Raw genomic sequence first — 25,485 nt, 5'->3', positions numbered from 1 at the left:
CTGTTGGGTTGGTTGCCGTCAGTCGGTCACTGAGTGGATTGCGAACTGCGAGGTTTGCAGCAGAGCGAAAGGGCCCAGAACCCGGAGTCATGGCCAGATGAAGCAATATAACTCAGGTGCGCCATTTGAAAGGATCGCTATGGATGTCGCCGGTCCATTTGCTACAAGCAACGGCGGAAAATAATATGTACTGGCAGTTATGGATTATTTCAGTAAATGGCCAGAGGTATACCCAATCCCAAATCAAGAAGCGGAAACAGTAGCAGAAGTGTTTATAAACAATTGGGTTGCAAGGTATGGTGTGCCAATGGAGTTACATTCTGACCAAGGCAGGAATTTCGAATCAGCTGTGTTCCAGGAAATGTGTAAATCATTGGGCATTCGAAAAGCACGGACAGCTGCATTGCATCCTCAATCCGATGGTATGGTAGAACGATTCAATAGAACATTGGAGGAGCACTTAAGGAAAGTAGTAGACAAGTACCATAAAGAGTGGGATACCCGCATACCATTATTCTTGATGGCTTACCGATCAGCAGTGCATGAGACAACGCAAAAGTAATTTTTGGCAATGACCTTAGACTGCCAGCTGATTTGAAGTTTGGGATAGATGCCAATGCGGAGAGAAATGTCAAGAAATCCACTGGTGATTTGGAAGAAGAGCTAAGAGAAATACATGATCTGATAAGGCAACGAGCAAAGATTATGAGTGACAAGATGAAAGCCAGATACGATAAAGCAATTAATTCGGAAGGTTTTCAGGGTGGAGATTTGGTGCTGCTATACAATCCACAACGAAAAAAAGGTTTGTCCCCGAAATTGCAGTGTAACGGGGAAGGCCCATACAAAGTTGTAAAACGGATCAGCGATGTAGTGTACCGCATGCAAACCATTGGCATACCACGAACCAAAATGAAAGTGGTTCATTTGGAGAGGCTAGCAGCGTTTAGATCGAGAGATTTGTTTGATCAGGACGATCAGACTTAGGTTGAGGGCAGTATTACGAATATTAGCAAAACTAAGGGGTGCTGCCATCTCTAAGCCGATGCTTAGCAGCGCCTTGCATGCACATCCATAGATCAATCATTATGTATCTACATAAACGAATCAATCATTATGTCTACACATATGCAGGTACACGCAGCTGAGAGCAACGCACAAGCACATGCAGATATCTTATCTGAAATGCTCCTAAAGGTAAGCAGTTGTGATTGTGGAAGTGCCGCTCACACATAAAAGCGCATGGGGTATGAGAGAAGCTATAAAAATTATACATCTGTAGTTGTAGCTGAGAAATTTATAACTAAGTAAATTCTGGAAGCGCCTAGAAGATGCCACGAGGAAATCACAGAGTATAAAAGCATCAGCGGTAGAGGCGCTATAGGCAGTTTCAATTAAGACGCTATCTAGCGAGCAATAGCAGTATTATTTTGAAAATAAGTTTCATTTGAGCTATCAATCAGTTTGGTTATTAAGCAAGCTATTCGTTGCAAAGTATAAGTGTTATTGTGAAGTACTTTAATAAACGTCATTTTTCCATTATTCAATATTGGAGTTATTTATTCAACAGTTTATCGATACGAACGCTGGCAGAAAATTGCAAATAAGGGGATTTGCAGCAAATTCGTTACAATATGAAAATGTATGTGTTTATTTCGGAAATGTTAAATTCTTTTGTGGCTGAAAAACATGACAAAGTTTAAGCTGGGCCAGCGGCCCCACTTTATAGTTTTTTCAATGCGAAAAAATAAAACTTCAAATAAAGCTATAGTGAATACATCGCGGGTTAAAACATGGGATTTAATAATCTTCACAGTTAAAGCTCTAGTTGGAGAGATGCTATATGGTAGGTAGGTAGGTTGAAATGGCCGGTCCATGAGGACCTCACATAGACTGAATGAGTCCGTAGTGTTACCAGAAGTTTGTTTTAACGACCAAACTGAAAAACCCTATCAAAAACCAGGACCTATGTTGTAAAATAACTCCGACCTCTTGGCAAATACTAGAAGCTTCCTAGGACTTAAGCCACTTGCTGCTTCTAGATCTGACAGCTGTATCACTCCTAATAGCTGTAGTTTTAGCCTGGCAAGTGCAGGGCACGAGCACAGAACGTGCTTGATCGTTTCCTCCTCCAACCCGCACTTCCTACATCTGCTATCACTGACCAAGCCTAATTTAAAGGCATGTGACGCCAGAAGGCAGTGCCCAGTCAGAATACCCGTCATGAGTCTACAGTCCTCTCTTTTTAATGATATAACCAACTGTGTTAGTCTAAGGTTGTAAGACCTACACATAATCTTCGACACTTTACAGCCCCGTGCTTGAACCCACGCCTTTCCCGCTTGGTCGATCATGTGCACCTCTCGCATTCGCTTAATCTCGCCCATTCTAATTGGGACATCTACGGAGCAAGCTTCAAGGGATCCAACCTTTTTAGCTAGTTCGTCCGATTTTTAATTCCCATCTATTCCCATATGCCCTGGGACCCAATATAGATGTGTTCTTCTCCTGTCACGATTCTCTCCAGAGACTGCTTACACTCTAACACGCATTTAGATGCTGTGCTATGCGAGATTATTGCCTTAATTGCTGCTTAGCTGTCAATATAAAAGTTAACACGGTTGCAGCTTAAGCTATTCTCTTCTATTCTTGCTATAAGAGTATATCTCAAAAAAAAAATCGTCAATGCATATTTTAATTGTTTTTTATGCGCACACACTGAATAACAAGTAGAAAGAGTCACGTTGATAAGTAGCTATAAATAACATTAAGAATGTTATAACTTCTTAGTTTATTACATAAGGGAAATGGTTCAAAAGTAACAATAACATGAATGGTTAAACAAAAAAGATGCTTATAGGGCGGATAAAACTCAATTGAGTGACCCAATCAAGTGAAAACGACTTCGTAGCTCGAAAAAAAAAAATTAAAAGCAAATATGTAGAGTTCCAAGACCAAAATAACGATGTATCAATATCCAAAATCGGATTTGACATCCAACCAGGTTACTATAAAAAAACAACTTCGGCTGTATTTCGAAGGATCAAAAATTCTGAGGCTCCCTCAACATAAGCTTCAAATTAAGGGGCGGACTTTTCCAATGTTTGTTTTTTTTTTTTTGCGACCCGCTCTAATATGCATGTAAATGTACACAAATTTCTAAATAATGTTAATACTTTTTAAAGCAAAATTTAGTTCACGTTTTCATTTTATTCTCCATTGCGCATCTTTGTTTTTTGACGGTGTAACCATGTAGGCCAGATTCGCGGTTCCATGAACTAGTCACGATTTTCGGTTACATAATAATAGTAAGTAGAATAAAGTCGTTAAAGCTCTAAAGTTGACAATTGTTTTTGTTTTTATCGGCCTGTTGATAAATCATTCAAGGTTCGAATCGAGCTCAAGGCCAGAACAATAATTTTTTTCTAATGATAATTATCGTTATTTTTTAATTTTTCTAAAATTGAAAAATTGTATTTTGTTTTTGGAATTGTAAGTAGCTAAATGGTTAGCGCAGCATACCTAAAGCGTACTGATGATGAAGGCTTAGCACCCTTCGAAATGGATCTATCTGCGCAGCTATGGCAGGTTGTCTGAAAAATTTTCTATTACAATTCCAAAAACAAAATACAATTTTTCAAATTTAGAAAAATTTAAAAATAACAATAATTATCATTAGAAAAAAATTATTGTTCTGGCCTTGAGCTCGATTCGAACCTTGAATGATTTATCAATAGGCCGATAAAAACAAAAACAATTGTTAATAAACCATGAGCACTTGGGAATGTCAAACAAAGTAATTGACAATAAACAAAAATCCAGCATTATCAGTGATTTGCACCAGATGGCGCAACACTGAATAAATATAGTTGGTAAAAAGGAATAGAAGTAGCAAATTTGCCAGTCAAACAAACCACCGCTGTATAGCTAAATGGTTAGCGCAGCATGCCTAAAGCGTACTGATGATGAAGGCTTAGCACCCTTCGAAATGGATCTATCTGCGCAGCTATGGCAGGTTGTCTGAAAAATTTTCTACTTACAATTCCAAAAACAAAATACAATTTTTCAAATTTAGAAAAATTAAAAAATAATAATAATTATCATTAGAAAAAAATTATTGTTCTGGCCTTGAGCTCGATTCGAACCTTGAATGATTTATCAATAGGCCGATAAAAACAAAAAAAATTGTTAATAAACCATGAGCACTTGGGAATGTCAAACAAAGTAATTGACAATAAACAAAAATCCAGCATTATCAGTGATTTGCACCAGATGGCGCAACACTGAATAAATATAGTTGGTAAAAAGGAATAGAAGTAGCAAATTTGCCAGTCAAACAAACCACCGCTGTATAGTTAAATGGTTAGCGCAGCATGTCTAAAGCGTACTGATGATGAAGGCTTAGCACCCTTCGAAATGGATCTATCTGCGCAGCTATGGCAGGTTGTCTGAAAAATTGTCTACTTACAATTCCAAAAACAAAATACAATTTTTCAAATTTAGAAAAATTAAAAAATAACAATAATTATCATTAGAAAAAAATTATTGTTCTGGCCTTGAGCTCGATTCGAACCTTGAATGATTTATCAATAGGCCGATAAAAACAAAAAAAATTGTTAATAAACCATGAGCACTTGGGAATGTCAAACAAAGTAATTGACAATAAACAAAAATCCAGCATTACCAGTGATTTGCACCAGATGGCGCAACACTGAATAAATATAGTTGGTATAAAGGAATAGAAGTAGCAAATTTGCCAGTCAAACAAACCACCGCTATATAGCTAAATGGTTAGCGCAGCATGCCTAAAGCGTACTGATGATGAAGGCTTAGCACCCTTCGAAATGGATCTATCTGCGCAGCTATGGCAGGTTGTCTGAAAAATTTTCTACTTACAATTCCAAAAACAAAATACAATTTTTCAAATTTAGAAAAATTAAAAAATAACAATAATTACCATTAGAAAAAAATTATTGTTCTGGCCTTGAGCTCGATTCGAACCTTGAATGATTTATCAATAGGCCGATAAAAACAAAAACAATTGTTAATAAACCATGAGCACTTGGGAATGTCAAACAAAGTAATTGACAATAAACAAAAATCCAGCATTATCAGTGATTTGCACCAGATGGCGCAACACTGAATAAATATAGTTGGTAAAAAGGAATAGAAGTAGCAAATTTGCCAGTCAAACAAACCACCGCTGTATAGCTAAATGGGTAGCGCAGCATGCCTAAAGCGTACTGATGATGAAGGCTTAGCACCCTTCGAAATGGATCTATCTGCGCAGCTATGGCAGGTTGTCTGAAAAATTTTCTACTTACAATTCCAAAAACAAAATACAATTTTTCAAATTTAGAAAAATTAAAAAATAACAATAATTAACATTAGAAAAAAATTATTGTTCTGGCCTTGAGCTCGATTCGAACCTTGAATGTTCTAAAGTTGATTTATTCAGAGGAATCCGTTTTAGTGTTCAGATACGGCGCAGGAATTAATAAGCATAACCTGTCTAAAAAAGTTCGATCAGCAAGACCTTATAACCTTACCTTGTAGTCGCAATTTTCATTGGTATGGCATGGTGTTATGGCTGGCGCTGGTTTACACATGTCATCCTTATGAGCATTTTGAGCACGTTGCAAATTTTTATAAGTACTACGGCGCTCAAGAAATTGTTTTCCAAAGTCCGAGGACTCCTTATTTTCACCTAAAATTTAAGAGATGAAATTTTGTTAGAGTTCAATATGCTTAACATACGCACATTATATAAGTTTTTTTTTCTCCACACATTTTGCTAAAGTTTTACAGATCCTCCCACCGGTTAAAGAATATGAAAATAGGATGAAGTAGAGTAAATAAAATGAAAAAGACATTTGCAGAATTTGAGGCCGCAACACGCGATCCACGTGACGTTACTCAAATAGCGGTCGCAAGCTTTCACATGTTGTCCTATCTAGAAAACCCTTTTATCATAAATATTACAACATAATAGAGCCCGAAGGTTTGTTCAAAGTTTCAGGTGACTGGGTTATCGGGAACGTCCTTGAAGCTCGAACGCAAAATTTCCAAGCTCGGACGATTTTTTGAATTTTTACAATTCCTGGCTCATCTAGTGAACATTTTTTCCCTCGTGTTGCATTGCCATCGGGTTCCGAAGTACCTTCGCAGTTTCGAGAGTCTAGCTCTACGGGAATAACTCTAGCTCTAACACAAAGGTTGCAGTGCTTCCAGGCCTAGAATAATAATAACTCTAGCTCTACGGGAGTAACTTGCAAGATTCCATATTTTGTTAATGGAATTTCTAAATACTTCGATCCCGATTCCATCTTGAAAACTCTTTTATCCTAATATAAAGCCCAAATCTTCATTCAAAGTTTCAGATCTCTGAGCTATCGGACAATTCCTTAAAACCCTAAACAAGTTTTTCTTTAGGGTTTCTTTGCGTGTTTCAAGTTTCAAGACCCTAGATTTCCGGAAAGTTACTCAAAATTGAATTGCAAGATTCTCCAAAAAAGGGATGTTAAATAATAAAGTAAGAAACAGTCCCAACACAAATTTAAACTTGGGGGGACTTTCGCAACTTTTTTTTCGTTTAATATTCACTGTTTATCCAGCGGCTAGAGTCATTTTCCAATAATTACCTCATAATCTGTGACAGACTGATTGAAACATTAATTGAGTCTACAACGATTTTTGCCCTCTTTAAACTTTCACCATTGCCAATGTCGACGAATTGGGCAGGCACTGATTTGAATATTTAGGTTTTATCAAATCTGTTTTTTTTAGTGCTATTTGATTCAGAATTGAATTTTTTGACATTATGTTTCACAGCTGACTTCAACTTGGTAATAACACCTCATTTAGACCAAAGGTTTACTCACTAATCAACGACTTGAAAAAGGCTTTCACGAGCTGTAAATTTGTCTTCGAAATAAAGGTAGATTAACTGACGAATCACGTGGTTTCGAGTAGGCAAATATATCAAATTTAATTGCCTCGTAGGCATAAAAAATAAATAAATAAATGTAAGGCGCGTTAACCTTCGAAGAGATTTCAGGCCGACCTTCCCATCCACTTTGCGTCGTGCTTCTTTGGCCGGACGGAACCTACTTGTTTTATGCCGACTCCGAACGGTATCTGCAAGGCAGATGAATTTTCACTAAGAAGCTTCTCATGGCAGAAATACACTCGGAGGGCTTGCCAAACTATGCCGAGGGGCTACCCGCTTAGAAAAAGCTTTTTTAATTGAAAAAACTTGTTTAAAAAATTTTGGTGTTGCTTTGACTGGGGCGTGAACCCAAGAACTTCGGTGTTGTAGGCGGAGCACGCTACCATCACACCACGGCGACCGCGGTCATAGGTATACATATTAAAATAACAAAAATTACCGATTAAAAAGTAGGGACGTGAATTTTCCGTGTACCCCATTATCGTTGCATCAATATTGGACGTTGTATAGCAATAATTCGTACACATTTTATCTCCGCCTGGTTTTGATTTAAAATTTTTTGGAAACTATGTGTTGAATATGAAAGTGGCTTTGGGCATGCTCCACTTAATTGACATAAACGTGTGTGAAAAATATGCTTTTGTGGAAATTCTAGAATTAACTTTGGTAATAATTTATTAAAACCTTGCTAATAAAGTTAGAAGTTTGTTTTTATTTTACACCGCGTTGGTTACTGTCGTGTGGCTTATTCGGTGCCCCCATAAATTCAGAAAACAAAAATTCATAAATACATTTTTTCAGAAAACATTAATCAGAACTCTTTTTTCAGAAAGAAAAAATTCAGAGGTCAAAACTCAGAAGTAAAATTTCAGAAGTCAAATTGCAGAAGTCAAATTTCAGAAGTGAAAATTCAGAAGTCAAATTTCAGAAGGCAAAATTCAGAAGTCAAAATTCAGAAAGTAATCAGAAGACAGAAAAAACATTAAATTTTTCTCAAAATTCAGAAACCTTTATTTATTTGGAAGGAATTATGTATAAAGAAAAAGTAGTAAAATTTAAAATTCTAAATTGTGTGCAATACAAGCATGTAATTAACTAAATCTTTTCGCTTTTATCTTTTTCAAATGAATTTACAATATTAAAAAAACGAAGTCTTTATATTTGATCTTGCGTTTCCGATATGGCTCGCCTCCAGCTGAAAATTGCTGCAGTTTTGTTTCTGTTATTGCATGTTCTTTTATACCTTTCATGAACATGAAATGGTATAATAACTTTGGTCCGATGTTTGTAACGTTGAGAAATATAGAAGGTAGACTTACTATTAAGTATACCGAATTGATCAGGGCGACGAACTGAGTTGATATAGCCATGTCCGTCTGTCCGTCCGTCTGTCTGTTTGATCGCAAATTAGTCCCTCAAATTTTGAGATATCTCAATGAAATTTGGCACAAGGATGTATTTTTGTATTATACTAGCAGACCCGGCAGAGGTTGTTCTGCCCTAAATTTGTATATCTGCATATATTTTAATAAGCTTTTTCCGTCTAACTCTCCCTCGCCCCTCTACACTTTTTCCTAATCTTTGTATTCACTCCTCCCTCCGTGTTTTTCGCTTCATCTATCTCCATCTTCGTCTCATTCTATCTCTTTCTCAGTCTCCTTCTCCTTCTCTCTGTTCTCTTCTCTCAAGTTTTTCTCATTCTTCTTCATATCTTATTGCCAGTCCCAGAGGGTGGTATGTATTTTGTTTCAGTCCCATTCCGAGTCTCAGTACCAGTCCCACTCCGAGTCTCATTCCCAGTCCCAGTCCTAATCCCAGTCCCAGTCCGTCTCTGATCTACTTCCCGGAAAAAAGCATCGGAAATACTAATATAGGCAAATTTATATACGAAATTCAGGCAAATCGAATAGGACGTATATAAATAGGTCTGTAGGTATTATTAATTCATGTCTTTATTTCGGCTTCGCATGCATATTTATCAGTTTTGCCAGGTTGATGCGACTAAATCGAATATCACAATGAAAATTACTTAAAAGCTCTCAGCAACAGCTTTTATTTGATATCCAAAATACACACACATTCTAGGGGTGCGCGGGTCCACGTTTTGGTCTATATCTCGAGACCAATAGGTATGAAAACTACCCTGTACTAAAGCACTCATCAACAGCTTTCATTTGATATCCATATTGTATAAACACATTCTAGGGGTGCCCGGGTCCACGTTCTGGCCTATATCTCGAGACTCTAGTCGCCGATTGGTATGAAAACTACCCTGTACTAAAGCACTCATCAACAGCTTTCATTTGATATCCATATTGTATAAACACATTCTAGGGGTGCCCGGGTCCACGTTCTGGCCTATATCTCGAGACTCTAGTCGCCGATTGGTATGAAAACTACCCTGTACTAAAGCACACATCAACAGCTTTCATTTCTAGGGGCGCCCGGGTCCACTTTTTGTTCTATTTCTCGAGACCCTAGTCACCAATATGTATCCTGGTCCACTTCCCAGAAGAAAAATTATCCGACATTTTATTCTAGATATAACGCTACCTACATACCAAATTTCAGGCAAATCGAGCCATATATACGACAGTTTAGAATAAATCGGTCCCTGGTCCACTTCCCGAAAAAAAAACTTTTCACAAACACTCTTCGGGTTCCTATTAAGTTATCCTAAAAATTTCATGGCAATCTTTCTATCCGTTCTCGAGTTATGGAGTGACAATCAAAATGTACACTTCTTTTTATATATATAGATCAGACATTTGTCGGATCCGGTAGGATCGGACGACTACAACATATATCTCCCCTACAACCGATTGTTCAGATAAGACGATTTTGGTCATTCCTGCCGCAATTTAGAAAGATAAACGTGAAACTCGGTGATATATCTTCTAATATATCATAGAAGATATCCTGAAAAAATCACTTTGATCGGAGCTATATTTATTTATTTAATTTCAGTCTACTGATTTATAAATCTTACAGACCAGACAGTTTATCACATAAGTATAAATATAACAAGTTTAATTAAATAGTGTAAACAAGCTTAATTTAAACGTATAAAAACTTGAATTGAGATCAATAACATTAGCGTAACAATTACAAAGGCGGATACACCTATTAATGGGTTCATTCAACGAGTAATTAGTTTTACTTACTGAATCAGCAAATAAGCGATTAGCTCTTAGCGATCTTGGGGGAATATAAACATTGAACAAAGCCTTTATGTCATCACAATCGATATTATGGTTAATTACATTATATACAAATAGTAATGAGCAGCAAATTCTTCGGTCCTGTAAAGACTGCAGACCGAGAAGCTTCCTTCTGCCAATGTAAGGCGGACGACCACCTTCGAAGTTAGTTTTATATAAAGCATATTTCGTAAAGACTCTCTGAACTCTTTCAATTTTTGCTGAGTGTAGATCGTAGTACGGACTCCAAACCAAGGAGAAATATTCTAGCCGGCTCCGTACAAGAGCAGTAAACAAAGATTTAAGGGTATTTGGGTCTCTAAAATCCTTAGTATTTCTATGAATGAAACCTATCAGTGCAAACGATTTGGAGGTTATAAAATCGATCAAATATCACACCCAGGTCCTTCATATCTGGCAGACAACTAAGCACATTAGTATCCAACTGATAGTTGAAGAGAACAATATCCGGCTTCCTAGCATATGTTACTATAGAGCATTTTGTGATATTTAAATATAAATGATTTAAACTACACCACGCTTCGAAAGAATTTAATCATGCTGCAACTTAACGCTATCAGAGGTACTGTCAACTTTCAGAAAGAATTTGACATGTCAGCAAACATTAAACAATTCGCATATTTAAAGTGAAAAGGTAAATCATTAATAAATAATAGAAACAATAAAGAGCCGCTGTGGGTTCCTTGCGGAATACCTGACCACGCATTAACACAAGTGCTGGACGTGATGGACAAATAGTTTCCTACAACTAAGAAAACTAGAGAAAAATTTCAGTAGGTGACCAGTAATGCCGTACATTTTTAATTTATGCAACAAAACTTCATGGTCTAACTTATCGAAGGCTTTAGAGAAATCTGTGTATATCACATCAAGTTGGGACTGGCAATTGAATACCTTAACGATTTCGTGCGTGACTGGTGTAGATCTACCAGGCATAAAACCGTGCTGGCAGGGATGAAGTATATTTTGTACGTGAAGATAAAGTTTTGATTGAATGACACTGTCAAACAACTTTGCCACTGTGCTCTGTTACCTATAGGCCTATAGTTACAAATGTTATGTCGGTCACCTGATTTAAAAATTGGGTGTAGAGAGCACACCTTCCAGTCATCAATAAAAACGCCGTTGGAAAGACATGCGTTAAATATACTAGTAATTGGACCCACTAAAGCTTGTGAACAAGTTTTGAAAACTGCGGAACAAAGTCCCTCGTTATCCAACTTTGTGCTTAACTTAAGGTTCGAAATCGCAAGGGTCACATCACACTCGTCCACAACAAACGTTGATATCGGCGGTAATGATGGGAAAGCCGTAGTAGGAAGAGATTGATTGTCGTGCACTTTAAAGACCCCCTGATAAAATTCAGCGAACAGATTGGATGAAGCCTGTGGGTTATCAGAAACTAACCCATTAAACACAAATGTAGTTGGAAACCCATTTGACTTTCTTTTTGAATTAATGTACTGCCAGAAAGATGATGGATTAGATTTGAGACCTGATTCAGCTTTAAACATATACTGCTTGAACAAAAATTTGTGAAGGCAATCAAAGTCAATACGAAGTCGCTCAAAGTATTGAAAGTCCCTCTCGCTTTGACTTAATTTGAAACATTTAAAGGCTTTGTTCTTTTTATTTTTTAGATTACATAAACGTTTATTAAACCAAGGTGGTTTATTATTTGCGGATATGCGTTTTAGCGGAACATATTTTGATATTGCTTGAGTTAGTAGCAAGTGAAAGTTTTTATAAAATAACAGCGGACTATTTGGTGTGTTCAGAAATAACCAAACAGCTGAGTTTAGAAAATCATTAATTGCAGAATAATTGGCTTTTAAAAAGTCGTATTGCTGTAATGAGTCAACTGTAACGCGATCAAAGTTATAAAATTCAAAAATGATATTAAGTGCTTTATGGTGAAAACAATTTAAGGAAAAAGGAGAAAAGGGTTCACTACAGATAGCCTTAAGGTCACTTGATACAAAAACCAGATCTAGCGCTTTTCCACCGCTATTTAATACGGCGTTACATTGACTAAACCCATTAGATAACAGTGTACTCGTAAAAAACAAATCAATGTCTGACTTCAGATTTACTGCAACTAGAGTTCTGTTGTTATAAAGCCAGGAAATATTACATAAATTAAAATCACCAAGATAAACTACTTCACCGTTATCCTTAGCGATATCAATAATGTATATGAGATTATCCAAATGCTCGTTATATAATTATATATTGCTATTGGGTGAAATATAGGATAATACTATAAATAAAGATTTGTTGCATGAAATTTTAATGCACAAACAGATCTGTTCACATGAACCATTGGCATGAGGCAATGTTATCATTTGGCTGCAAAAGTCAGCCCTAATAGCCAATAAAACACCGCCCCCTCGAGATAACCCTGATGCGATTGGACAGCGATCCTTTCTATAAACCTGGTAGTAGCTATCGAAATATTCAGACGATGAAAAATTTTCAGTAAGCCAAGTCTCGGCGATGGCGATAATATCAAATTCATGAAATGATGTGCAGCGCAGAAACTGGAGGGATTTACTACGCATGCCACTCACATTCTGGTAGTACAGAGAATATTTAATGCTAGGACATAATACTGAGCTCGGTACTTGGGAGGATGGTAATAGATTTCAAGAGCTTATTCCCCCAATTAAAGAAAATTCCGGAAGGGTCTCATGTTCACTCCAGATGGCCAAAGCGAATGGTCGAACAGCTTGCTATAATAATTAGGCGGTACTCCCAATTTGAAGGTTATACGTTTTAACGAATCCGGAGCCACATCTTTCTTCACCAAAGCGAAACATGAAATTTCATTCGCATTAATAGCAGCATTCTTCGCAACATAGTCGATGATATTTGCAGCGGTAACCGAATTCCTAAATGAGGACAAATGTACCCATTCATTGCGAAATGCTACCTCCAATTCGTTCGATGTATTACTACCTCTAATCACATTATGCAAACTTTCTCCACTGGGCATGCTGGTATTTGTCCTACTGGGTTTGTTGATATTTGCCTTACTGGGCAAGCTTTTATTTTCAGCTGTGTCGGCATTAACGTTGGTTGGTAATGTTGGTTGCATTGTTTCATTGGGGATGGTTGACGAAGATTGCAAAAGTAAATTAGAGGCTGTAGCGCCGACGGCATTAGCATATGTGGGTAGTAATGTTTTTGTTGAGTCGAGGGTGGGGGCAGATGGAGGCATCGTCTAACAAAGACGGCAGAGCAGATTGTATGCCAGAGATGTCGAGAGAATTATTGGTATCTACTGGCATAGCGGGCAGAGCACCATCTTTGCCTGTAACCAAAGGCAAGCGGGCAGAGCGCTGAGGGTTATCGCGAGAGCGAGACTGCACTTATTTCTTTACTTGTTGTTGTTGTTGCTTAACGTTAGCACGGCAAAGATCATTGCTGGCAAATTTATGACGTAGGTTATTCATTTCAACAGTGAGCGCATTAACAGCAGTGGTGACGTCGTTATCGTGCAATTGTTTTTTCACCACGCCCAACTCCGACTGCAGGTTTTTTGTTACTTCCAACAATCTCTCCTTGTCATTATAAGATCGTTAATCAGAGTTATTGCGCGAGCATATTCATAACGAAGAGCGATCAACTCGTTAAAAACACTTTGCAGCGCCATCTCTTCGAATACGTCAACTTCTTCAATTTGTTCTTGCTCTTGTTCATTATTACTCTCGCTCAAGTTGATTAGGCAAGGGGTAGTGGAGATATAAATCCAAGTCGTCGTGAGGAACACCAACACAAACCAAGTGGAAGAATTCGGTGCATTCGGCACATTGAACCTTCTCGCTATCTTTGCGATCGACTTTAGAGCCACAAACACACGGCATTATAAACAATTATGTATGTACGATTATGTGCAAATGTGTCACTTTTTTAATTATTAAGCGGTAGGACAATGTTTATTTTAATTTAAGTTGAGTTCACTTAAGTTCACTTAATAAAATCATGTATCAAACTTAGCAGTGTGTATGTATATAGTATATACTTATCCCATACAACCGATCGTTCAGATAAAAAGATTTTTGGCCATTTCTCCCTTAATTTAGAAAGTATAAACGTGAAACTCGGTGATATATATTTTAATATATCATAAAAGATTTTCTGAAAAAATTACTTCGATCGGAGCTATATATAATATATATCCCATACAACCGATCGATCAGATAGAAAGATTTTTGACAATTTCTCCCTTAATTTCCAAATATAAAAATGTTAAACTTGGTGATATTTATCCTAATATACCATAGAAGATTTCATGAAAAAATCATTTCGATCGGAGCTATATATAATATATCCCATACAACCGATCGTTCAGATAGAAAGATTTTTAGCCATTTGTCCCTTAATTTCCTATGTAAAAACGTTAAACTTGGTAATATTTATTCTAATATATCATAGAAGATTTACTGAAAAAATCACTTTGATCGGAGCTATATGTATATAGTATATACCTATCCCATACAACCGATCGTTCAGTAGAAAGATTTTTGGCCATTTCTCCCCTAGTTTCCAATATAAAAACGTGAAACTTGGTGATATATATTCTAATATATCATAGAAGATTTCCTGTAAAAATCATTTCGATAGGAGCTATATATAATATATATCACATACAACCGATCGTTCAGATAAGAGCGTTTTTTGCCATTTTTATTTTATATTTATCTTAAAAATCGTTTAGGTATGTACATCTGTTCACTATATATTTCTTATCTTATACATCCGATTATTTGGAGATTACGAACGGGATAAGATTATCGTTCAGCCCAATTCATGAAAGGTATGAATTCTTCGGCACAGCCGAAGACAGTCCCGTCATTACTTGTTTATTTTATTTATGAAATTAAATATGTTAGCGTGTGTCCCAAACGCACTTCAAATGACGTTGTGCCACCTTTCGATAGAATTATTTGTACGGACTTCACCCAATTTGGTGATATTATACACATTCCATAATTCGATTGGATATAGCGCCTTCTTTCACCGTTGCTGTGTTCCAGACTGAAAAAAGTTTCAGAAGTCAACATTCAGAGAGTAATTAGACAACAAAAAAACATTAAATTTTGCGCTTGGTAAATGATAGCAGATGTAGAAAGTGCGTGTTGGAGGAGGAGACGATCGAGCTCGTTTTGTGCGCTTGCCTCGCTAAGACTCCAGTGATAGAGCTGTCAGAGCTACATATAAGCAGCAAATAGCATAGTTCCTAGAAAGCTTCTGCTATTTACCATGAGGACGGAGTTATTTTATAAAAAAAGCTGGTTTTTGATAGGGCTTTTCAGTTTGGTCATTGAACAAACTTCTGGTTTCACCACGGACTCATTCAGTCTATGCGAGGTCCTCACGGACCGGCCATTTGAAAGAAATCACCAGACGTGAAAATTCCGTTTGGTACCTTGGGAACTAAGATGGACTAAATGAGTTTTTTTTGTGGTTTTCCAGATACAGAATATGAAAAAAGGATGAGATAGATAAAACAGGGTAAAAAAAAACTCACTTTTGCAAATTTCGAAAAATATTTTACGATAGATTTAGCTCCATGTAAAATTTTATATTATCCAAAATAATATATATTGACTATTATGTGGAATAAGCCGGTTCCCCCCATAAATTCAGAAAACAAAAATTCGGAAACACATTTTTTCAAAAAACATTAGTCAGAACCATTTTTCAGAAAGCCAATTTTGGGCAATTTTGCGCAAAATTTAATGTTTTTTTGCTGTCTGATTGCTTTCTGAATTTTGACTTCTGAATATTGATTTCTGAATTTTTGTTTCTGAATTTTGACTTCTGAATTTTGGCTTTCTGAAAAATGGTTCTGACTAATGTTTTTTGAAAAAATGTGTTTCCGAATTTTTGTTTTCTGAATTTATGGGGGGAACCGGCTTATTCCACATAAAAGTCAATATATATTATTTTGGATGATATACAATTTTACATGGAGCTAAATCTGTCGTAAAATATTTGTTTGAAATTTGCAAAAGTGAATTTTTTTCACCCTGTTTCATCTATCACATCCTTTTTTCATATTCTGTATCTGGAAAACCACAAAAAAAAACTAATTTAGTCCATCTTAGTTCCCAAGGTACCAAACGGAATTTTCCCGTCTGGTGATTTCTTTCAAATGGCCGGTCCGTGAGGACCTCGCATAGACTGAATGAGTCCGTATTGTAACCAGAAGTTTGTTCAATGACCAAACTGAAAAGCCCTATCAAAAACCAGCTTTTTTTTATAAAATAACTCAGTCCTCATGGTAAGTACTAGAAGCTTTCTAGGACCTATGCTATTTGCTGCTTATATGTAGCTCTGACAGCTCTATCACTGGAGTCTTAGCCAGGCAAGCGCACAAAACGAGCTCGATCGTCTCCTCCTCCAACACGCACTTTCTACATCTGCTATCATTTACCAAGCCTAAGGTCTCTTAAGCTAGCCCAACCTTTCCAGCCAAATCAAAAAACGTAAGCGTACTAAATTGCACAATATTCAATATTAATTTAATATGGGTTAATTAAATTTATTAACTTGTTTTTAAGAAAATATCGAGGGATGGGTTTCCTTAAATTTAAACTTAGCTTAACGAGGGCTATTTTTAAAAAACAAGTGTATAAATTAGATTAACCCGTATTAAATAAGCATGAAATACCTCACAGTAATATCAAATAAGTTTTCGGTTTTTGATTGGGCTTGGTGGTTGGGCCAGCTTCAATTTAAAATAGCCCAACCCTCGTTATTTTCTAAAAAACAACGATTCTTTCCACGAATGGCTTACACTCTAATATTAAAGGTGAAGCAGCTGCAGTTAGGCTATTTTCTTCCAGTGTTTCTACTGCTTTGGTAACGGCTACTACATCCGCCTAAAAAACGCACCAGTGATTTCGCAGCCTATAAGATCTATTTATTTCCGGATCAGCGCAGTATACCGCACACGTTTCTCCCTGCACTACTTCGGAACCATCTAAGCACAAGCATATCGCCTCGTCCGCCGTTTGGGCGCCCTCTTGCAAACCGCCCACCACTATTGTGAACGTTGAGGCACGACAGCGCGGCACTCCATAATCAGTGGCCCGGCACGGAAGGATGTCTGTAAGAAGTTAAAGATTGTAAATACCCATAGCTACATAGAATTCGCATGTTGGGCGGTCGAAGCCTACTCATACATCAAAGGGTAGGCAATCAACGAACGTGAGCAGGAGAGGAGCAACATATCGGCTCAAATGTCAAAATATATTCAGCGTTAAGAACGACACTGTGCAAATACAACAGAACAGGTTTTGAGTAAGCGTTAATTATCCATACATTGTTGTATTATGCGAAGATAACTACATATAAGCAGAATACAATATTTTAATAATAGCGCATAGCGGTGCGTAGTCACTCATTCCTGATATGGAAAAGAGCACACAACCAGATTCGTATAGCACGGAATGCCTGCACGCTCGAGTGTCCATACAAAATTCTGGTGGCGGTGGAGAGGCGCTGAATGCAACGTTTAAGTATATAGACACAGTTCTAGGTGTAGGATTATAGTAGAGATTGAGTGTGCAAACACTGATCTTGTTAGGTATAAGATTGCACCAGCGATTATTTACGCTCAAATGTACGATTGTTGTCAGCGTGAGGCAACGGCAGGGTGGTGAATCATATGTAGTTGAGATAATTGGTTAGCACGGTTGATGCTGTGCACGAATTCAGGTTTTTATCCGGGGCGCCTTAGGTAAGGAGCTGATATAGTGGTCAGTTTAGTTGAGGATGTTGAAAATTGAGTAGCCACAAATAATTGTCACCATTCCGTCGCGTGCCAAGAGCGTAACTCAAAGTTAATGAAATTTGTTTGTTATAAGCGGGTTCGGTGCACATGCACACCGATACACTTATAGAGTTGAGTTGCTCATTGCCAAAACGACCCTCATGTTATGTATCATGATGTAGCTCAAAGCTTGCAAGACAGAGCCATCGCATAGCGGGTAGTTATACGTGGTCGTTAGATTCGAGTTGGTTTAAAGATGGGCCGCGGTAAAGCGATTCTGTCTTGAAATGCTTTGAGTTGAATCAGGAGTACCATTCCATTATAATGTCATTGTCAATTGTGGACATTTGCTCATATTCATTGGTACGATATAGAGGTATGCGTGGTTAAAAATCCAGTTATGAGAAATGGATTAGGAAGTAAACATTTGCAGCGACATGCATATGAGCGTGTGAATATTTTTATATATAAAATTATGCGGAGTTTTTTTGTTATATCAAACGTAGATGTATATGGATTCGTAGTATATAGATTTGTATTGAGCTAAATGCTTTCAATAACCTTGGTAAGATTAATATCGTTGATGCTCTCATGTGAATACTACCTGCCATTGAATCCATTATAAATGGATGATGAGTGAATGATCATATTATAGTTACATACTTTACTTAAATATATATTTATATTGATATTTTTGCGTGTACATTCGCGCGCAAACATTAGGGTGGGACGCACACCCGTTCGAATTGAATTGAAATCTAGAATATAATTTTAGACAGTGGTTGGGTTGAACGCCACAGTATAGTCGAGTAAGATAAGTATAGACAAGTGCACGAGCACTCATGACAGTATATCTTTAACATTGTAGTAGGTCTAGAGATGAAATAACACATTAAATGAATTGCTAAAACTAACAACAGTGTGATGAATGGGAGTAATGGGGTGATCGTACAGGGTTAGACAGACGGACACAGGCACAGAGGTAAGTGTTGGGTTACCCGATTTGGGCCTTGGTTGACATTGGTAGGGTGGGCAATGAAGCAGAAGGGCCAGCCTTGAGTTTATGGAGGCGAACTGCGACGACGGCGGTGGCATGCTGTGGAGGAGGACATACAAGAGGGGAAGCAAGAACAACAGCGCACGGGTACGCATTTTTTTCTTATTGTTTCTGCGGTTTAGGGCAACATCGTTGATGATTGAGAACCCCACCCCATCCGGCGAGCTGAGCCTTTGCAAGCGTAAAGCGTACCCAGCGGATCATCAGACCTTATTCTTCCATCATAAGGGAACCTGTACCGCACTGCCAGTTATGGCAACACTCTAATTGCCCCTTCGAAGCGCAGATATGGAATCAGGTAGTCTGTTCTCCCTGTAATTGAGGATGCTATACTACTATGGCCGTATGATCTGCGCTCCAGCTGTACCGAGGCACTGAGCCTCGTTGCAGTTGTTAACGCTATGTTCTTTGAACCCAGGCCTACTTCACTCTCTCCTCCTCGATGAGCTCCCACGACAGCTTACTGTATAGGATGATTCCTAGATATTTTGTGCAAGATTTCCCTTGAAGGGTCATCGCTAGTAGCTTAGGTCTGGTTTAATTTGGGAACCTTGTACCTCTTAGTAAACAAGACAGTATCCGTTCTCTCCGCGTTGGCGGTCAACCCGTGATTAGATGCCCCGGTAGGTATATCCCGAAGCGACCGATCCATCAAAGAGCCAATTGTTGGAAGGTACTTTCCACTTGCACCGCGGCTGCCGTGGTTGGGTGGTAGCGTGCTCCGCCTAACACACAGAGGGTCTTGGGTTCAACTTCCGGGCAGAGTAAGATCAAAATATATAAACAAGCTTTTCCATTAGATTTGGCCAACACTTCGATTGTATTTCTGACATAAAAAGCTTGTCAGTGAAAACTCATCTGCCTTGCAGATCCGTTCGGAGTTGGCATAAAAAATGCATTTCCGTCCCGCCAATTTTTAGGGAAAGTCAAAAAAGAAGCACGGCGCAAATTGGAAAGGGAGCTCGGCCTAAATCTTCTCGGAGGTAAATGGCACTAAGTATTTTTGTTTTTGTTTTACTCGCCAATTGTGACAAATGCAACGTCATCTGCGTAAGCCGTAAGTTTGGCGGGTTCCCATAGAACTGTCTGAGCAGTTGACTAACGACCATCATAACATGAACTGGCCGGTCAATAAGAATCTAAATAAACTGAATGTCTCCATAGCAATACCAGAGTTTGTTTGTCGACCAAATGAAAGAGTCCCAATCAGGAGCCAGGACTTATGTCGTAGAATAACTCCGTCCTCTTGGCAAATACTAGCATATTTCTAGGACCCAGCTACTTGGAGACTTGGCAATTCTGCGCCCCTAATAGCTGGATCCCTGACCTGGCGAGTGCAGCACACGAACACAGAACGTGTTCAACCGTTTATTCTTGCAGCTCGCACTTCCTACACCTGCTGTTACTGAGAAGAACTATCTTATCGTGAGCCTTAAGTTTTCTCTCTTCAGAGATATAAGCCAGTTTGTTAGTCTAATATCTGCACATGATCTTACAACTTTTCCAGCCCCGAACTTCTATCCTTGCCTTTCCTGCTTCATGGATCATATGCAACTCATGTCTAATTTTATTGGGACGCTTAACGTCGATTTAGCTTTTCCGTTTTTCCAATGCTTCTTTGCATTCTAGGACACTTCTTGATGAAGTACTGTGTGAGCTTATTGCCTTAAACGCCGCCTGGCTATCAATATATATATCGACGCGACTGCAGCTTAAGTACGCTTCCTTCAAAATTTCTGCTGCATTATTCACGGCTATTGTTTCCGCCTGAAAGACGCTGCAGTGATCTGGCAGCCTATAGGATCTACTTATTTCTTGATTGACACAGTAAACAGCAGACTCCATCCCTTCTGTTAATTTGGAGCCGTTGGCATACACGTGAATAGTATGTTCTGCCGTTTTTGCACCCTGCCGCCAACCCTCCGGCTCAATTTTGGCCCCCAGAGCTTTTTCGAAGGCTGGTACGGGACCATATATTCCATTTGCGAGATATATGATAAGATGCGCTATAATGCTATTGCCATACGGCCTGCACTCAAGCTTGGACGAGGGCTTAAGCCTTGTTGCAGTTCCTAGCGCGATATTTTTGACCATTACCCCCTAAAATTTTTTGGTATACGTACTTTTTAGTGTGGCTTTTCACCAAAAAAGACCCCATAGTAAAGTATGGGTTTGACAATTGCCTTAAATACCCAATAAGAGAGTCCATCCTAGCATCCTCTTACATGCATACAGTGCTGCGGACACTTTCGTCGCCTTCTCTTCAACATGGAGTTTCCACGACAACTTACTATCTAATTTGACTTTTAGATGTTTTGTGCTACATTTCTTTGTAGAGTTACCCCTCCAGCTTAGGCTTGGTACAAATAGGGACCTTATAGATGCACAGGCATGTACATCCCGAACTGCCTCATCCATCAGGTTTACTCACTAACCACCGCCTTCACGAGATGTAAACTTGTCTTCGAAATAAAGGTATATTAACTGACGCATTACGTAGTTTCGAGTAGGAAAATATATTAAATTTAATTGCCTCATAGGCAAAAAAAAAATAAATAAATGTAAGGCGCGATAACCTTCTAAGAGATTTTTGGCCGAGCTTCTCTTCCAGGTTGCGTCGTGCTCCTTTTAGTTTTTCTACAAATTAGCGGGACGGAACCTACTTGTTTTATGCCGACTCCGAACGGTATCTGCAAGGCAGATGAGTTTTCACTGATAAGCTATTCATGGCAGAAATACACTCGGAGTGCTTACCATACACTGCCGAGGGGCGACCCCGCTTAGAAAAAATCTAATTCTAATTGAAAAAACTTGTTTCAAAAATTTTGATGTTGCTCTGACCGGGACTTGAACCCAGGATCATCGGTGTTGTAGGCGGAGCACGCTACCATCACACCACGGCGGACGCGGTCATAGATATACATATTAAAATAATACAAATTACCGACTAAGAAGTAGGGACGTGAATCTTCCGTGTACCCCATTATCGTTGCATTATTATTGGACGTTTTATAGCAATAATAATTTTTCGAAACTGTGTGTCGAATATGAAAGTGGTTTTGGGCATGCTCCACTTAATTGACATAAACGTGTGTGAAAAATACTCGATTTTGAAAAAATATGGAAATTGGAAACGCATTAAACTGAAGAGGGTATCGTTATTCTGGAATTAACGATGTTAATAATTTATTAAAACCTTGCTAAAAAATTTGCGAAGTTTGTCTTTATTTTACACCGTGTTGGTTACTCTCGTGTGGCTTGTTCTTCATAATAGTCAATATATATTATTTTGGATGATATAAAATTTTACATGGCGCTAAATCCATCGTAAAATATTTTTCGAAATTTGAAAAAGTGAATCTTTTTCACCCTATTTCATCTACTTCATCCTTTTTTCATATTCTGTTACAGGAGGGAGTATCTGGAAAACCATGAAAAAAGTTCCCAAGCTAACAAAAGGAATTTTCACGTCTGGTGATTTCTTTCAAATGGCCGGTCCGTGAGGACCTCGCATAGATTGTTTAACGACCAAACTGAAAAGCCCTAACCTTTTTTATATAACTTTGTCCTCATGGTAAATACCAGAAGCTTTCTAGGACATATGCTATTTGCTGCTTATATGTAGCTCTGACAGCTGTATCACTTCTTATAGCTGGAGTCTTAGACTGGCAAGCGTAGGGCACTAGCACAAAACGTGCTCGATCGTCTCCTCCTCCAACACGCACTTCTTACAGCTCCTTTCATTGACCAAGCCTAAGGTCCTTAAGCTAGCCCAACCTTTGCAGCCAAATCAAAAAAAGTAAGCGCACTAAATTGCACCATACTCAATACTAATTTGATATGCAGACCAATTCTAAATATTCTCGCGGAATTTTGTTCTCGCGGATTTTTTTATTCCCGCGGAAAAATTCCTCCAATTCTGTTCTCCTAGGGAGAACAATAATTGGGGAATAGGAATTTCGAATTTTCGAAGTCAGCTGTTTTGTCAATTGAAATTTCGTTGCACATTTCTTCTTTTGTTTAAAAAATTGAAAAGTTTATTTATTGTTGCAAATTTGTTGGAAATTAAGAAATAAAATATAAACAATGCACAGTATTTATAGCATTTCATGTGGTATTCACTGAAATGAGTAATGAATTGGTGCCACAGCAACATCAACAGCGGAACATAAGAAGAAGACGGCCGCATAACACAAATCTGCCGGAGTTGCCTGCTTTCATTCAGCAAAGCAATTTTCTGGCGTCCAAGTTGAGTTGAATTCGTCCTTCGTCATATGCCAAAATCTATTTAAGCCTTATTAAAAAATCCTTGCGCAATTTCTGGATGGCTGCATCAAATATGTATACCAAGAGCTCTACCGTTGCTTATGATATACTTTTCGACTTAAAATAAAGAATATTGTGGTTGTAGTTGTTGTTGTATTAACAGTGAGAATATTGTGGTAGAATGTAAATACATATTGTAACGAATTTTTATTTGCAACTCCTCTTATTTGCAATCCTCTGCTAAGTTCGAATCACTAAACTGTTGAATAAATAACTCCAATATTGAATAATGGAAAAATGGCCTTTATTAAAATACTTCACAATAACACTCAAACTGTGCAACGAATAGCTTAATAACCAAACTGATAGTGCTATTGCTCGCTAGATATCGTCTTACTCGTAACTGCTTGACAATTCAAATCAAACTGAAACTTCTTACTCGCCTGCACTGCTTTTATAGTTTACGCTGCATACTTCTAGGCTCTTCGATTTCCAGAAGTTACTAGTTGTTTCGGCTACAAAATCGCCAGCCACAACTACGTGCACAAATTATTGCTCTCTCTTGTGACACTCAGATAAGATATATGCATGTATTTGTGCATTGCCGCTCAGATGTTCGTATACGAACATATGTGTAGACGCAATTATTTATTCGTTTATGTAGATACATAATGATGAGTTATTGATGTGCATTCACGTCACTGGTTAGCATCGGCTTAGAGACGATAGCATCGCTCAGTGCTGCTAACATTCGTTACAATATTTTAGCACAAATTTGTACAAATAAGTGTTCTTTCTTAAAATAACCAATTTCCTTTAACTATTTTGATGCATTCCCTTTAATTTAACTAGTGAAAAAACTCCTATGAAATGGCAGAGAAATCTCCCTCTCCCTCACATTCATAATACCTACTTTTCTCCCATAACCGGTTTCCGCTTTTTCGAACATTGTTCAGAATAGGAGGAAAGGGAGAAGTGAAAAAACTCACAAGGAATTTTTATTTAGAATACGAGGAATGGGAGAAGGGAAAAAACTCGCACGGAATTTTCGTTTAGAATTGGGCTAATGGGTTAATTAAATTTATTACACTTGTTTTTAAGAAAATGTCGAGGGTTGGGCTTGCTTAAGCTTAACGAGGGCCATTTTAAAAAAACAAGTGTATAAATTAGATTAACCTGTATTAAATAAGCATTAAATACCTCACAGTAATATTAAATACGTTTTCGGTTTTTGATTGGGCTTGGTGGTTGGGCCAGCTTCAATTTAAAATAGCCCAACCCTCGTTGTTTTCTAAAAAACAACGATTCTTTCCACGAATGGCTTACACTCTAATATAAAAGGTGAAGCGACTGCAGTTAGGCTATTTTCTTCCAGTGTTTCTACTGCTTTGGTAACAGCTACTACATCCGCCTAAAAAACGCACCAGTGATTTCGCAGCCTATAAGATCTATTTATTTCCGGATCAGCGCAGTATACCGCACACTTTTCTCCTTGCACTACTTCGGACCCATCTAAGCACAAGCATATCGTTTCGTCCGCCGCTTGTGCGCCTTCTTGCAAACCACCCACCTCTATTGTGAATCGAATTGCCCCTTCTAAGCGCATATATGGAATCAGGTAGTCTGTTCGCCCCATAATTGATGATGCTATACTACTATGGCCGTATGATCTGCTCTGCAGCTGTACCGAGGCACTGAGCCTCGTTTCAGTTGTTAACGCTATGTTCTTTGGACCCAGGCCTACTTCACTCTCTCCTCCTCGATGAGCTGCCACGACAGCTTACTGTATAGGATGATTCCTAGATATTTTGTGCAAGGCCGCTTAATTTGGGAACCTTGTACCTCTTGGTAAAAGAGACCGTGTCCGTCCTCTCCGCGTTGGCGGTCAACCCGAGATTAGATGCCCAGGTAGGCATATCCCGAAGCAACCGATCCATCAAAGAGCCAATTGTTGGAAGGCACTTGCCACTTGCACCGAAACCGCCGTGGTTTGGAGGGAGCGTGTCCGCCTAACACACAGAGAGTCTTGGGTTCAACTTCAGGTCAAAGTAAAATCAATATATAAACAAGTTTTTTGATTAGATTTGGCCAGCGCTTCGAGTGTATTTCTGACATAAAAAGCTTATCAGTGAAAACTCATCTGCCTTGCAGATGCCGTTCGGAGTTGGCATAAAAAATGTATTTTCAGTCCCGCTAATTTTTAGGGAAA

General features: G+C 38.2%; 1 protein-coding gene across 6 annotated transcripts in view; it reads right to left on the bottom strand.

Annotated features, from left to right (window-relative positions):
• Positions 1–25,485, bottom strand: part of Gyf (GIGYF family protein Gyf) — a 955,717-nt gene that overhangs the window by 179,683 nt on the left and 750,549 nt on the right. For all 6 annotated transcript variants that reach the window (XM_067757906.1, XM_067757909.1, XM_067757905.1 and 3 more), the window contains one exon: positions 5,550–5,707. In XM_067757906.1, the coding sequence (XP_067614007.1) occupies positions 5,550–5,707 (158 nt within the window). The remainder of the gene's footprint in view (positions 1–5,549; positions 5,708–25,485) is intronic.

The sequence above is a fragment of the Eurosta solidaginis genome, chromosome X (genome assembly GCF_040869045.1).
Source record: "Eurosta solidaginis isolate ZX-2024a chromosome X, ASM4086904v1, whole genome shotgun sequence".
Taxonomy (NCBI): Eukaryota; Metazoa; Arthropoda; class Insecta; order Diptera; family Tephritidae; genus Eurosta; species Eurosta solidaginis.
This window is presented reverse-complemented; position numbering and strand designations above follow the sequence as displayed.